Source organism: Centroberyx affinis, unplaced genomic scaffold, assembly GCF_046629955.1.
Source record: "Centroberyx affinis isolate AG114_WGS23_722 - 3 ecotype Tasmania unplaced genomic scaffold, CSIRO-AGI_Caff_v1 ptg002491l_1, whole genome shotgun sequence".
Lineage (NCBI taxonomy): Eukaryota > Metazoa > Chordata > Actinopteri > Beryciformes > Berycidae > Centroberyx > Centroberyx affinis.
Window position 1 is genome coordinate 439,277 of NW_027280718.1, and position 15,522 is coordinate 454,798.

At 43.5% G+C, this 15,522-nt stretch overlaps 1 protein-coding gene across 2 annotated transcripts in view; it reads left to right on the forward strand.

Annotated features, from left to right (window-relative positions):
- LOC139656520 (ras and Rab interactor 2-like) overlaps nucleotides 1–15,522 on the forward strand; it is a 36,108-nt gene that overhangs the window by 8,267 nt on the left and 12,319 nt on the right. For both annotated transcript variants that reach the window (XM_071534126.1, XM_071534127.1), the window contains exons 2-8: nucleotides 484–624; nucleotides 6,776–6,870; nucleotides 7,246–7,444; nucleotides 8,235–8,349; nucleotides 10,203–10,275; nucleotides 11,278–11,369; nucleotides 13,793–15,235. In XM_071534126.1, coding sequence (XP_071390227.1) covers nucleotides 568–624; nucleotides 6,776–6,870; nucleotides 7,246–7,444; nucleotides 8,235–8,349; nucleotides 10,203–10,275; nucleotides 11,278–11,369; nucleotides 13,793–15,235 — 2,074 coding nt within the window. In that variant the 5' untranslated portion in view covers nucleotides 484–567. The remainder of the gene's footprint in view (nucleotides 1–483; nucleotides 625–6,775; nucleotides 6,871–7,245; nucleotides 7,445–8,234; nucleotides 8,350–10,202; nucleotides 10,276–11,277; nucleotides 11,370–13,792; nucleotides 15,236–15,522) is intronic.

Sequence of the window (15,522 nt, forward strand, 5' to 3'; positions counted from 1 at the left end):
TCCAAGCTGGAAAATTAATTATATATGTATGAGGACATGAGGAGGAAAATACAGGAAAGAAAGAGAGCGAAACTGAGAGAGAGAGAGGAAAAGAAAAGAGAGACAGGTAATGAGAGGACAACGGTTCTGGCCAAAAAGGCGAGGGATTGGAATGAGATAAATAAGGATGGAGATGATTATCTGAAAGGGAGCGGGGAAAGAAGAGAGAGAATGGGGGCAAGAAAGTAAAAAGAGAAGGAGAGGGGAAGGAATAGAGACAGAGAGGCAGAGGAAAGAGAGAGTGAGGGGGGGAGAGAAGAAAGAGAGCAGGAGAGGGGAGGGAGAGAGGGGGAAAGAGAGAGACAGAGAGAGAGAGAGAGATTCACAATGAAAGCATTCCAGCTGACCAGCACCTCCATAATGCTGGCTGCGGCCAAAAAAGGAATTTCCTCTGGTTGCACCACAGCAGAAGAGTCTGGTCTGAAGTGTGTGTTTGACCCACAGGACTCCAGCCTCTGCAGACACTGTCCCAGACGTAAACACACACCCAGACGCAGAGGGACCCGCTTCTGTGGATAGGAAGACAACATGGCCTCCAGCACGCTGCCCAACAAGCCGATGGACAGGAGCGGCAGCTTCTTCAAGGTAAGGACTGATCAGCTTTATTGATTTACTGACAGACTGACAGAATGACTGACTGACTGACTGACTGACTGACTGACTGACAGACTGACTGACTGACTGACAGGCTGGCTTACAGATAAGATAATATAAGATAAAAGATAAGTATTTAAACTGGTAATCCTCAAGTTACTTGTTTTTTTTATGTTGTTGTTGTTGTTTTTGGCGACATCTTGGTGCTAAGCACTCATTGCTGTGGTGTTTCTACACTGCACTTCCCAGAGATCAGCTGTCAATCAAACAGTGTGGGCGGGACTGTGGCATCTCTTTCCTTGGATTTTCTGTTGATGAAGTTTGAGTTTCTGTAGGTGGGGCTCTTTTCTTTGTCTGTTTAGCCATGGTGGCTTATCAAATTAAATTTACAGAACAAGCAGATATTGATATATGTGCATGCTAGTTGTTCAGTTATTTAAAAAAAAAACACTCTCTAAATGAAGGTACAGAAAAAGTGACAATTTGTAAGGCTGCCTGTACATCATTGTCTTTATTCGTTATCATTATCAAACATATTTATATATGGTTTGAATATATCTGTTTGTACGTTTGTTCCTCTTTGTGTGACTTTACTGGAACTAACTTATCTGTAGCTCTGTTTCACTTCTGAACTTTTTCTGAGGCAAAGAATTTATAACAGACTTGATGTGTTCCTAAACTCTGGGGTATCTTAACCTGTCTGCCTCTGAGTTATACCGCCGCAAATTCTCATGTTATTAGGTTTGACTGCTCACTTTTGTTCATACTTTCAGAAAGTAATAGAGTATTGATTGATGAAATATAAAAGTAGAGTTGTCTGGACTGTTTTCCTAGTCGTTCTGCAGTAAGGTATATTGGAGGAGTGTGTGTGTGTGTGTGTGTGTGTGTGTGTGGGGGGGGGGGGGGGTGAAGAATGCCAGCTGCAATTGTTGGCAACCTGACACACACACACACACACACGCGCAGGAGTAATAAAACTCTCTCTCTCTCTCTCTCTCTCTCTCTCTCTCTCTCTCTCTCTCTCTCTCTCTCTCTCTCTCTCTCTCTCTCTCTCTCTCTCATTCATCTCTCTCTCTTTCCCCATTTCTTTGTTTGTCTCTTACATTTTTTCTCTGCCTTTCTTTCTTTCTCTCTGACCCTCTCACTCACATCACACATTCACACATACTCTCATCCCTCTCACTCAAACATACAGATACACACACACACAAACACACACACACACACACACACACACACACACACACACCATCCCTCACACACATATCGAAGCAACACTTGTCAGCACTTTTTTTTCAACATGGTCTCAGATGTGAAGAATGCATTATGTCATCTGCTTGTCTCATTAAACCACTTCATTGCCTTATTTCAGGAAGAGGCTCTATTTATAAAGGGATAATGAGCGAAGTCTGCCTCCTTTCTACTGCTGCTACCTCAATCAGCCTCGCTTCATCATTCATGTTCTGCCAGTCGCATGATGCATACTGTTCTGTCTATGAACCACTGACTGATTTTGAGTCTCCACTAGGTAAACAGAGACTATCCCAGTACTTGTGGGGGATATCTAACACACCACCAATGCAACCAGTGTCTCTTTTAATCCTGTTAGCATTACAATGGTCCTAATTCGTACCTTTTTATAGTCTGTTTACAGTGGAGACAGCCAAACAAGTAAATGCCAAATAAGTAGATAAGTAAACGACATGGCTTGCAACATGACAAGGTAACAAAAATAGAAAATAGATGTTCAGATTTGGCTCACCAAAGATCTAAAGATAGTCTGGTTGGGATGGAAATCAATACATTGGAAGTATGTATTTTTCTTCCTCCTGTCTTTGTGTCTTTGTGTCTGAGCCCTGTCTTTGTGTTTCTAATGTTTACCAAAAGGGATGCAAAATGGCAGCCATAAAAAGCTGCAAATTATGAAGTTGTGATGTCAAGTGAAAACAAATGTTGGTCATTACTTTCAGCCAGACTCAAACTTTGCCGTTATTCTCTACCATGAATACTATCATGCAAGACCAGTGTTTTTCAGAGAATGTGTCAGAACCGAAAGTTGGTTAGAGAAGTGTGCTTGTGACTGGAGGGCTGCCAATTTGAGGTTATACTGGGCAGCTCCCAGGTGGAAATGTGTGTAACTGCATGAATGTGAAGCAGGCCGCGGCTGAATAAAAGAGCATGTGTTCTCAGTCAGTCTTACCTGGATATGAATACAGGACATAAAGTTGGGTGATGGGAGGATTGCCAAAGCATTCTCATCCCTCGGCAATGTAAGATAAGCGGAAGAAAGCATGCAAGATTAGTAGGGTAAATTTAGATTAGCCCACACAATGCCTCACAAAATCACTTTTGGTCCTGAGAAGAAAAGGTATGTTGCAGGAGAAAACGTTTGAAAGCTTTTTTTTAACCTGCACTTGAACTTGCCAGATAAAAGCATTTGTCTAGTGTGGCTGCTTTGTTTGGTGGATGCTGTTGATAGCAGTATTGCTGACTAGCAGGGTTTATATTAGAAACTCCCTCCTAATAATGAACTGCACCCCCTTTTGCACAATCAACATCTCAATTGTCTCTAGGCTTTAAAAATAAAAGCATGCATCCTCCTCTTCATCTTCTGTACATCTCCCCCTCATGACTAGACTACAGGGACGAAGGAATATTTGTTACATATATTCAATACAAAATACTTTATTCATCCCTCAAGGGGCAATTCGAGGCAGTGAGTTCATAAACAACAAGAGACCACAATATACAATCATTCATACACATATAAGAAGAAGATAAGATACAAAATAGATATTTAAAAAAAAATGGCTAGGTCACGACAAAATAAGTACTATCCAAGTCTGTCCAGTCCAGAATAAAGTGCTAGTGCATTTATCATTCTATATGCTGTGTGAGAAGACCATTCCCTTTACATTTACTATTCACAAGTCTTATGGCTCCTGGAATAAAACCAAACTTTCTTCTGTTGTTGTCTAGGTGCGGCAGCTTTTAACATTGCACACCTTACTGTTCTTTATAATGTTGGGGACCCTGCAATTTAAACTTCTGCTACACTCTGTCTCAATAAGGGGTTACAGCTTTCACCTGGATTCATCTTGTCAGTCCTTTCTTTGTCAAACTCGCTGTATTGCACAGAGAAACGGCTCAGTGCTGATGAACAGATTTAGGAAAGGATCAATAATAAACAAACACTGAGCGATTGTCTTGCTTTCAGTTTTCTTTGCCTCTTCACAGCTTTTTCCATCCCGTCTGAACCCTGTGAAAGCGCTTTCTGTATGTGTCTGTGTGTCAAAACCAAACACATAGTTTCCCATTGACTACATCCATGGCTTTAATGGCAGCCCATGCAGAGAATCGCTTACCTCTATACACACACACACACACACACACTTACTTATACTCACAGACACTCTTTTAAGAGCTGAATAAATGACGCCTCTCACTTGTGTGTGTGTGTGTGTGTGTGTGTGTGTGTGTGTGTGTGTGTGTGTGTGTGTGTGTGTGTGTCTATGCATGCATGCAAACTTACATCTGCATCTCTCTGCTTCTGTAGAAACAAAGAGGTAGATAGGAGTAGTTTTGTTCCTGTGTGCTTTCCTAGCTATCAGTCATTTTCCTATGAAAGTCATCAGCGTGAAACAACGGCTGCACGGGCGCCAGCATTAGCGCTCCATAAGGCATCCTGCCCAGAAACAACCATTCAGCAACGTTCATGTGTTCACTGACCTTCATTTTCTGGCTCAAGAATTTCCCTCCCTATTCCTTCATCTCTCCCTCTCCATTTATATAATTCAGTATTTGTCTCTTTACAGTAGGTAATAATTTTCCACTTTCTACTTCTATCCCTGAGTTAACTCACCTAGAGTGCTGACCATTACTGAATCACATTTTCTTTGAGTCAAGACTCTAGAAAGAAGACTTCACAATGACTTTTTTTCCTGAATTTCTCCAAGGGGATTAATAAAGTGCTATGTTATCTTATCTTATTATAGAAGTCCATTTGCATGCATTTATACTGCATCTATCCCACATCAATACTGCAGAGACTGCTGCCTTTAATGTCTCTGTGTAGATTCATTTCAGTCATCCAGGTAGTAAAAAATCCTTTTTTGGATGTCTTAAACGTCATACACCAGAATCAAATTAGTACACTGTGACCCAAAACACGAATATCTCTCAGTCAACAAGTTACCAGTCTATTTTTGTAACTTCCAATTGCTGAAAGGAGAGAAGAACTTGATTGAACTAAACTAAAGCAGTACTAATTCAGGAGGCCTAGAGTATAAATTGGGACTTTGGATAAATCTTTAACATCAACTTTTATGGTTCTCAAAGCTTTTGTACACAGCTGAAAACTGACACCGATCATTTATTTTGCAAGAATGCCAGCTATTTCTCCAATTCTTGTCAGTTTCCGAGATTCGAATACCTCTTTCTGTCTTTATCAGGGCTTGCACTGAGAACCTCCAGTCTCCATGTGACTTGTACAGTTCTCATGACTCCAGTAACACCCGAGCTAGCCTGTCAACTCATGTTGTACTTTATAATAGAGTTCTGATCCGACTGAGAGCTGGGGGAGTCTGAGGCTTTGACAGAGCTGGCTCCACTTAGTCCTGCTAGGGGGGGATTAGAGCGGCCCGTGGTCACTGCGGTCTGGCCTTGAGCCTCAGTGGAGCAGGAAACACTGGAGAAGGACGCCTCCTAGTGGCTCATCAGGGAATAATGAAAAGCAGAGGGCCAGGTGTGAAAAGATGGCAGCCGACATTACCCAACCAAACATGAGTCAAATAGCATTCTAAATATTTTTTTGCATTTGTAATCTGCATGGATTGCAACATGGACAACTCAATAATATCAGATGAGTTGTCAGTCACAGCCAAGTACACTTGACATATACATACTTTCGTTTGATAGCCTAAACTTTCTGATGTTCATTGCATTTTCCATATGCAATCTACAGTAAGTAGGCTTCCAAAGCATCCAGATTTCAACATCTGCTCAGATATATTTTAAGGAGGCAAAAAAACAAAACCCTGGGAGTGAGATATAATGTGGAATGGTCTACAAAAACAAGATGACATGAAAGCAATTGGTTGCCATCTTTATGCAACTGGGCCACTGGTTTGTGGTAATGCTTGTTAAGAAATTGCTTGTGCTCAGAAGTGGTGAAGTGGTTAGAACGCCGTCTTGGGAGTCACATATACAGTAACCCTGCTGATCTAGGACTGAATCCTGCCAGAACCTTCTCTCTGTGTCATTCATATTCTGGATCCATCTCTGCTTTTCTCTTTTCTCAGTAAGAAATTAAAAAAAAAAGGGAGTAGGTGGCCTATTTGTCAAAATAAAAAACAAATTGCTCAACCAAAGATGATTTCTTGGTATGCTTTGGTTAGGTTAGTGCTTTGGTTGTGTACAGCATGCCGATCCCAAATCTCTGTCACCACTATCTGAGTCCAACAATGGCTGTGGGGCAAAACTATATACACAGGCATCATCTTACACTGTAGTTATTAGATCTGCTGTCATTACAAGCCTTGACTTTGTTGACTAATTGGTGGTAAACATAAAGTTGAATGCCCATGATGACAACCCTTATCTCTCTAAAGTCTGAAAATAGCCTTGTGTGATATGGGAGAGGTTATCCATCAAGTTTTGGCCCTGTCCCATAAGTGATAAGTGGCTTCCTCTTCGTTCCCCTCATCCAGATGTTTACACTTCCTCAGATTACAAGTCGTGCAGTTGTGTTGTTTTGAAACGTGTGTTTACTGTAAAAATATGTTGGGAGAGTAGAGTTATGTGTGTATGTCTCTGTGCCTGTTTATGCGTGCATGTGCCATCATTGGTGGCAGTATGTTGTGTGTGCTGCTGGGTGGATGTGGGTCATTGCTGTCGTTGCTTTGTCTCCATGTTTCCTGCCTGTAGGAAATGAGGTATATACACAGGAAAAATGACTAACGGTTTCCCTGCCCCCTGGACCCTGGTTGGACCAGTAATCTGCCTTTGTTCCCAGTGTCAATTTTTTTTTCCTCCTCTGATTTATCTTTTAACAACGCTATCGGTTTCGTTTACTCCGTTTCTTCCCTCCTTGCCTTCCTATAATTTCTCGTCAGTCAAAGTTTCTCATTCCGTCTTCTTGCAGCTCATCGACACGTTTGCGCTGGAGATTGGGGAGCTGAAGCAGGAGATGGTCCAGACTTCTCCAGCCGTGGACAGGGAGCCCACGGTCCTACAGGGGTGAGGCCGTCTTCCATATATATCTTCTCCCACTCCCACTCACGATTTTGTTTGTGATTTTGTTTGTCATTCCTGATAATGTTTGGAAATTTTACTTGGTGAGGTGAGGATTTTGAGTGAAACCAAATTTTTGGTTGGCTTGTTCTGCATTACTGATATTGTCTTTTTGTACGGCTTTGATAATACAATGTTAACATTGCTCTTACCTCTTTTCCTTCAACATGTGTGCATACCAACTCTGCATGCATTCTCTACTCACTTTCACCAGCAGGTGGAGAAAGTGTTCTAATATCTCTGTCTCATTCTATTTATCTCTCTCTCTCTCTCTCTCTCTCTCTCTCTCTCTCTCTCTCTCTCTCTTTCTCTTTCCTCCAGGCTGGAGGGGGAGGTGAGTGGAGTTTACCTGCAGTCGCCCCACTGTAGCGGGGCAGGGGGTGAAAGGGATTCTGGGTACGACTCCCTGCGGAGGAGGATGAGTGTGCTGGACAGGCTGACTCAAACCCACCAAGCGTGGCTGCTGCTGGCGCTCAGCGAAGAGGAGGCCAGGCGCATACTGCTCAAACAGCCACCGGGGGTGAGGGGGCGTCCACAGTGATGAGTCTTATTGAAATGTGTTAGGATCCAGGGACACATACAGTATGTTGAATAGTTTTCTCTGTAACACTTTCTTTGGATAGTCCAATGTTGATACTCAACTAACTATCAGGTGACAAAAAGTAGATGTTCAACAAAGTGTCATTTGCCTATTTGCTGAATCTCTACAGACTATGTAACCCCAACCCAAACATTAAGCCTAAACCAGACATTGAATGTAATAATAATAACTTTATTCATATAGCACCTTTAAAAACAGAGTTTACAAAGTGTCAAAATAAACGCAGAATACTCAAAATGTTTAGGCTTATTTTCACACTATTGTGAGTATCACCTGAAACCCATTAAACTGTTTAGTTAGTTAATTATTGTCACTTGAAGTTGAGAACATTAGAATAAACAAATAAAGTGTGACAAAGGGGTAGGTTTCTTAGTGTCAATAGTATTTACAGTATAGTATAGTTTAGCATACTGTTACTTTTCTTAATTCATACTGTATTTAACAGGCAGGTTTGCACTAGATGTGACACTAGTTTCACCTCCTTATGGGATTACACCTCTTACAACCACAGTTGGAAAAAACTGGGGAAAGTCTGTTGTTTACTATAGAGTAGACACAGAGAGATAGGGCCAAGTTTGAAAAAAACAACAACAGTAATGTACTATATATATACGCTTTCAGGGTACACCACCAAATATTAATGTTAAATAGAATATTATATCTTAAATTACTCACCGGTGAATTCTTATCCCCTGAATTTCTCATGCAGGTGTTCCTGGTCAGGAAGTCAGCGACTCTGCAGAGAAAAGTCCTTTCTGTGCATCTGAATGAGGAAAGATCCGGAGCTGCCATCAGTCACTTCCCTGTCAGAGAGAGCCAGTACAGTGAGTATAACGTTTATTTTAATCTACTTTGTGTAAAAGATGGGTTTACTGTACCGGGATACAGCAATTTAGACACTGTCAGATATGTTGTCAGTCACAGAAAACTATTACAAATGGACTTTCAGATTGTCTCATATTTTTGACAATCTGTATATTGTCCTATACCATGAAACCACAAAGATTTAAACCAAGCATGAGAATTATTTTGCAAATATTGACCCAGATCTGCAGCACACTCCCAAAACAGAGAGCTTATTATGTACAGAATACTGTATATTTCATAAGCAACAGTTTAGTTTACACCCATGCACTTCAGACAGTGTTAACCCATATGTTGACTCTGAGGCTGAGACAAATCAGTAAATGCACGTAAATTAGTGTGAACTTTTAATCAATAAAGTCTTTCGGTCTTCTGATTAGTCACCACACCACGGCCTCTGCAGTCATGCTGTACTGTCGGTCACAGAGTTACAGCTGTCATATCCTGTCCGCCCCCGCATGCTGTGGACGCACTTAAGCCCACACATACACATATGCGTGGGGATGTGAACTTGTGACCGGCGGGAAGCCAGCTTGGCTAACAGTTTAAGATTGTTGGTTAGATCCCAGGTGTAAATATATGTGTGTAGTTGTGTGAGTGTGAAGCAGGGCATTGTTCAAAAAGAGCATGCACGCCCAAAAGCACAAATGATAGATTCTTAAGCTGAAATAGTCTCAATTTAACTATCCTTTGTGTTCATTTACAGCCCTTTCTGTGCACCAATAGCAAACTTGAACTTATCTTGCAGTTGTATCAGTACTGAGAAACGTGACTGTCTCACTAAATTCCTGGTACAAAGTGGTAAAGGAATTTATCTGCACGTGGTTCTGCTGCAGTTACACATTCCCAGCTATATCTGTTGTTTCTTTTAACCTCTATTTAACCAAGGAAGGTTTGCTGATTATGCATTTATCTTTTTCAGCAAACCTCTACTTCCCAGCCCTGCCTCACATATTTCTGTTTTGGGTCACATGTTTTTCTCTACTGCATTAACATTGACATCAAACTAGTAGGGCTGCACTATTAACTATGTATAATTGTATATTACGATTTTAGTTGCCATAATTATAGCAATTTTAGACATGGTATATCTGCAATATTATTATTGACGTAAGATGCCAAGAGTGCAGTAAAGTAACTTTATTGTGGTTAATAAAACTGTGATCACAATATAGTAAAGATTCTAACAAAGATTGGAACATAGTATTGGATATAATAAAGATTAGCATTTTAGTCATAATCGTGCTTATAATCTAATAATAATCAGTCCTACATTGAAGTGCTGTGCTTCAGTACTGGAGTTAGTAATGGAGCAGTGATAGCGCCAAACTGTGATGACATACCAGCTGTGGATTTTCCCTACTGGAATGACAAAATACAAGGGATGGGAGGGGAGTGCCTTTGACCTGGTTTGGCCCTCAGATATGGGTCAGCTGGTCTCCAGTTGGTCTCTCACTGCTGTATGTGCAGAGATCGCTGCATTGGACTAGTATGAGTGGGCCATGTACATGAATGGTAAATAAAACAATGTCAAACAATGCTATTCACTGATCCTTTTCAGCACAAGTTGTTTGAAAAATGCACAATTTTTTTATTTCTCGAACCCTACACACGTCAATTGAGAGGTGTATGAATGTTGCCACTCAATATGGCTGTAACTGGTAAAACAAAAGCTGCTTTGTGAAATGCTGACAGCGACCAACCTAATTGACAGAACAAATGTTCACAAAGCAAACGCATTGCAAGCAAATGTATCTGAGTGAATCCCTGTGTATGAATTGTAATTCAATTTGTTTGTTTCATCTGCTTGCAGCCTTTTCTCTCGAGGGATCTGGCATCAGCTTTGCAGATCTGTTTCGCCTGGTGGCTTTCTACTGTATTAGCAGGTAAATAAACTACATGCCTTCCTGTTCTCTCTCTCCCCCTCTCTCTCTCTCTCTCTCTCTCTCTCTCTCTCTCTCTGTCCATCTACCCCATCCCCCCCACTTCTCTGTCTTTTCCCTCGAGCTGTCATTCCTCTTTGATGAGAGAGTGATTCGAGGATGGAAACTCCGTGGATGAAAATAATGTTTGTCGAGTAAGCAGTCAGCTCTCAGTGCCCGAGGCTCTCACTTCTTGTTTTAGCTCGTGCCAGCTTGGCAGAGACAGACAGAGACAGGATTCGAAATAACAGACAAGGGAAATAAGGGGAAACTTGTGCCACTAGCAGTAACAGCCACCACAGCACAACCTGGTTTCGATTGGAGAGACGGACCTCAAATAAAAGAAGCATCCTCCAAGTCTCACAAATGCAGGTTATATTTTTTGTGCTGCATGTTAACTCATGTTCATGATTTCAACATGGATAGCATGCCTCAAGAGCTTGTCTATTGGTTTACAGTGAAAGGATGTTGGGGTTTTGTCAGCGTGTTTACAGTAGTGGTATTTGAAGTCATTTTCACTTCTCTGTATGCCAGTGTTCAGTCCTTTGTTTTGCCAACCAAACCTATAGCATCATCACTTTTGGAAGGGGATATCACTATCAAATGACAACAATCTGTATCATAGACCTGACCATAATGCATTATACATCTTCCAGTACTGATTAGAATCATAGACTCGTTATTTTCCAAGTACAATAAATGTGCAGAGACATGTCAACATTTTGCAGAGTTTCATAGAAGATACTGACACATGTGGTACTACAGGAACTCACATATAATGCAAAAGGACGGCACAGTATGATAGACAGCAGACTACAAAGTGAATACAGTGGCTCTCAACATATACAGTACATTCAATATCTATTGTATGTACACACACTATTTCATAAGATTATTACTGCAGCTCCCTCCATAGGCTCTCTTTGATTTCTTATGATATTTATTGTCTGTTTTCCCTCCACTTAGGGACGTCCTGCCTTTCACACTCAAACTCCCAGAGGCCATTGCATCAGCCAAGACTCAGAAAGAGCTGGAGGAGGTGGCTCAGCTCGGAGCAGGTAGCCCAATTCTTTACTTAGAGACGGCGTAATGTAGGAAATGGCTTAAAATTCTGTATGAACACACATTTGAAAGAAGATAAAGAGGAGGTGGCTTAAACTCCTTAAAGTATTCTCTTCGATCCTAACTTTCCAGTGGTGTCTGTCTGTATGTGCTGCACTCCAATATAGCATACAAACTCCCTTCCCCAGTCAATGTCAGTAAGATAGTAAGCAAATACATGTGTACAGGTTTTTTAGACAATAAATAGTTTGATTCATTTTACTTTGTTAACTCATGCTGACCATTCGGATCTGGTTTCACAGCAGGTTTAGTCACTCTATCTCTGTCATGTTATTCCAGGCTCAGCTGCTGTGAAACTGCAGTGAGTCAGCTTCCTATGGCAGAGCCTCACTACATAGCTCCGTGCGTAGTGTAGGGAGTGGCAGCTGGAAAACTAGGCTGCATGCTGTCTAAACACACAGATACTGTTGTACCACACTCGGACGTATGCCTGAAAGCACACAATGCTCGCAAACACATGCAAAAACATAGCTCCTTCCCAACAATGAAAAGCTGTTCATGTGTTTGTGTGTGCATGTGTGCTTACATTCCTGTGTAAATGGGAGTGGGTGTGAGCTTGCACGGTATGCCTATGCCTTCTTTTGCATAGTTTTGCTTACATTGGATGTGGAGTGGGTGGAGGTTGAGAAAGGTGAGTGAGTCAGCCATTGAACCTTTCTTAGGATACTGACACTGTCATATTGGGAAACTCCCCTTCTTCACTGCAAAGCTTCTATTTGAAGACAAAAAGCAGACTGCCTTGGTCTATGTTATGGAATCTGAGCACGCACATCTGAAACACAAACACGTGTATGATGTTTTGTTCTGGACAGTTACAAAGCAATTTGAAGCCTCCGAGACATTTGAATATCATTATCATTAGCGCTTTACGTTTTATTTACCTTCCCAGAGGGCATGGGGGATGTTTTTGTGCTGCTACCAATATTTTATGTGAAGTTGTTGGGCAGCAGATTTTGGTTTTGCTAAGTCAGTTGAACTTGGTTTAACAGCTGTTTGTGACGCAGAAGATGAAAGCATAACAATTTCAGATTGTGTTATTTTAGATTTAAGGGCATCATGAATTTCCCTTTGAGAGTTTTGTTAGAGGGCATCTATGTGGATTGCATCATGTTATGCCCTTTTCTCAAATTTTTATTCCAGTTGAAGCATAACATAAATCAAGGGGAACAGGGCTGATATGTGTACTGTGGATGGACCAATGTGCAGGGGGGCGGGGTGCCTTTTGCGGCCTCGCTCCAGAGAATGAGCCACAAGGTCGGGTGCTCATTGCTGTCACGGGCCAGTAAGAATGCCACAGGCAAATTTCAGTCCCCAGATACTGAGATATTCTAAGACATATGAAACTGTGCTAAAACAGCCGGCCCCCACTTCTTTATTGCCCCAGGTATGCAAGAGTTCGCATTTCCATTTTTAGGATGCAGGACCTGTCAAACCAGGCTGGGCTGCCAATCAGTGCATAGAGGTTTTGAAGTGGGCATGATTTGTTGCCTGTTCTTTTCCGTATGATGAGATAATTATGTTTTATCAAAGTATTTATGCAGGGATACAGTAGCTTCTTTCTCTACAAGTGGTTATTAAAGCTGTGTGTGTTAGCGCAGGGACTGTCTTGCCAAATAGCAGCAAACAATGGAGCAATTCAATGAAAACCAGACAAGAGCACCCAAACGGGAGCAAATGTCCTCCACTTTTACAGGAAAGACGCTTGGTTAACATGAGAGAGGAGAATGATTAAGACAGCAAATCAAATAAGTGAGCAATAAACTCAGAAGAAACAAGAGAAAATGAACCGAGAGCTAAGGAAAGAAACCAAGAACTATACAAGGAAATACAGCCATATGGAAAAGGAGGGGAGAGGAAAACAGAGCAGGAAGGAGGAGTGGAGGATCTGCTCTGTGTGGTGTGTTTAGCGCCCTCCCACTATGTTATTAGCATGGGTTACTCCCTCTCCGTGTCTCTGGGTGTGTGTCAGCATCCAGTGTGTCAGAGCCAAGAAACGCAGGGCTGAACTCGCCACACTTTTGCCACTGAGACGCAAAGGAGTCAGAGAAAGAAACAAGAAACGAGCAGAAAGACCGGCAGAGAGAGAGGGTGAAAGAGTAACTTCAGGAAACTTTGAGGAAACATCTGAACTGTAAGTGAGAAGTAGTAGACAATGCTGCCTTTAAAGTTTATATCCACAGTGTTATGTTTTCTTTTATATTCTTCATATAATGTTTATTGTGCAGATCCCTGTGTGTGTATAACAATTACTGGGTAGGGATATTCTCTTTTTTGAGAATTTTGGATTGACTTAGCAGTACACTATTTGTTTCACTTGGGTTAATGATTGCCTCTTGGTGTGTGTGTGTGTGTGTTACAGGCTTCTGGGACTCTGCCCTTGGCAGTCAGCGTCGCACCTCCCCCCCTCCCTCTCGCCCTCTGAGCCGAACCCTCAGCCCCCAGCGCACTGACAGGAACAGGGGGGCGCAGCAGGGGCTACAGCAGAGACAGACAGCTCACTACGACAGCGCCCCCCCGACCCTACGGTCCCGTCCTCCCCCGTCTTCCCCTCGTCTCGAGAGAAACCATTCCAGTGGGCCTCTGTGCTTTGTCAACCCCCTCTTTCTCCAGACCCACCACCACCGCCATTGTGAGGCAGACCCACCCTTTGCTTCTTCGTCTTCATATGCCACCAAGTCAGATAACAACGCAGGGAATGCAGGGAAGTCATCAGTGACGGCGTTAAGCAGCAGCCAGGACGGTGACCAGCACACGGACAAGATCAAGGTGAACGGCAAGTCGCGCCCCCCTCCCCCTCGCCCCCCTCCTCCCCGCTCAATGCCACGCCGCCGCCCCGCCCCGCCCCCACCTGCGCCAGCAGCACCTACCACCAAACCCAAGAGCATGCCAGAGACTGTTGCCGTGGCTGCCAGGCAACACCAGTCCACCACCAGGCGCCCAGCACCCTCTCGACCACCCATGGGCGCCAAGCACAGCAGCCCGTCCAAAAAGGCCAGCGCACCAATCCCTGTGCCCTCCAACCCGCCGCCTCCACGGCCTAAAAAGCCCGACCTGGAAGCCCACCGCTGCCACATCGCCCTGGACGATGAGACCATCGCCAAGGCCCTGTCCCGTGCCAAGCTTCCCCCTTGCCAGCCGCCACCTTCTATTCCTGCTGATGTACTACTGGAGAACAACACAGGGAGCCCGACAGGAAAGACACCCATGCGTGAGGCGGGGCGCCAGCGGCTCAGTGACATGAGCATGTCTACTTCCTCCTCTGACTCTCTGGACTACTCCCAGTCTCCTGGCTTCTCCCTGGCTTTGGCCCCCAGCCCGTCCCGACACCACCGTAACCATCGGGAACCAGCCGAGGACAGCAGTGAGGAGGATGAGGATGAGGATGAAGATGAGGAGGAGGACTACGGGGTTAGCCTAGAGACAGACCTGGACATGGGGCTCCGTCCGCCCTTCAAATCCCGGAGGCGAAGGGTCGGCGTGGGCCTTAGCGGGGGCTCCTTCATCCTGCCCAGGGCCTTGAAGGGACATTTCCGCAAGGTGAGCGGCGTGCTGACTTCCCTCATGACTCCAGAGAGACGGGCGGTGAAGAAGATCGCAGAGCTGTCCAGGGACAAGGGCTCATATTTTGGCAGCCTGGTCCAGGACTACATCAGCTTTGTTCAGGAGAACCGGGGCTGCCACACGTCAGGGATGGATTTTCTGCAGACTCTCAGACAGTTCATGACCCAGATGAAGGCTTACCTGCAGCAGAGCTCAGAGCTGGACCCACCTATAGAGTCACTCATACCTGAGGACCAGATCGGTAAGTGCCACCGGCAACAAAGAAGAAAGAGAGGCCTTAAATCCATCAAGTTGAGATAGTGTGTGTATTATGCATGGTTAGAATATGTTTGGTGGTTGTGTGTGTCGCCAGTGAGTGAATCCACAGTGGCAACTAGACAGTGACAATCTTGAAAATAATGTTGAGACCCCCAACATTTGGACTGTGGTACTTTCATGGGGCTTTAAGTGTCAGTGAAGGAACCAAGCCAACCCACAGACTGTACATTAACCTATGTGTGCACACACGCACGTGAGTGTTTTCTCATA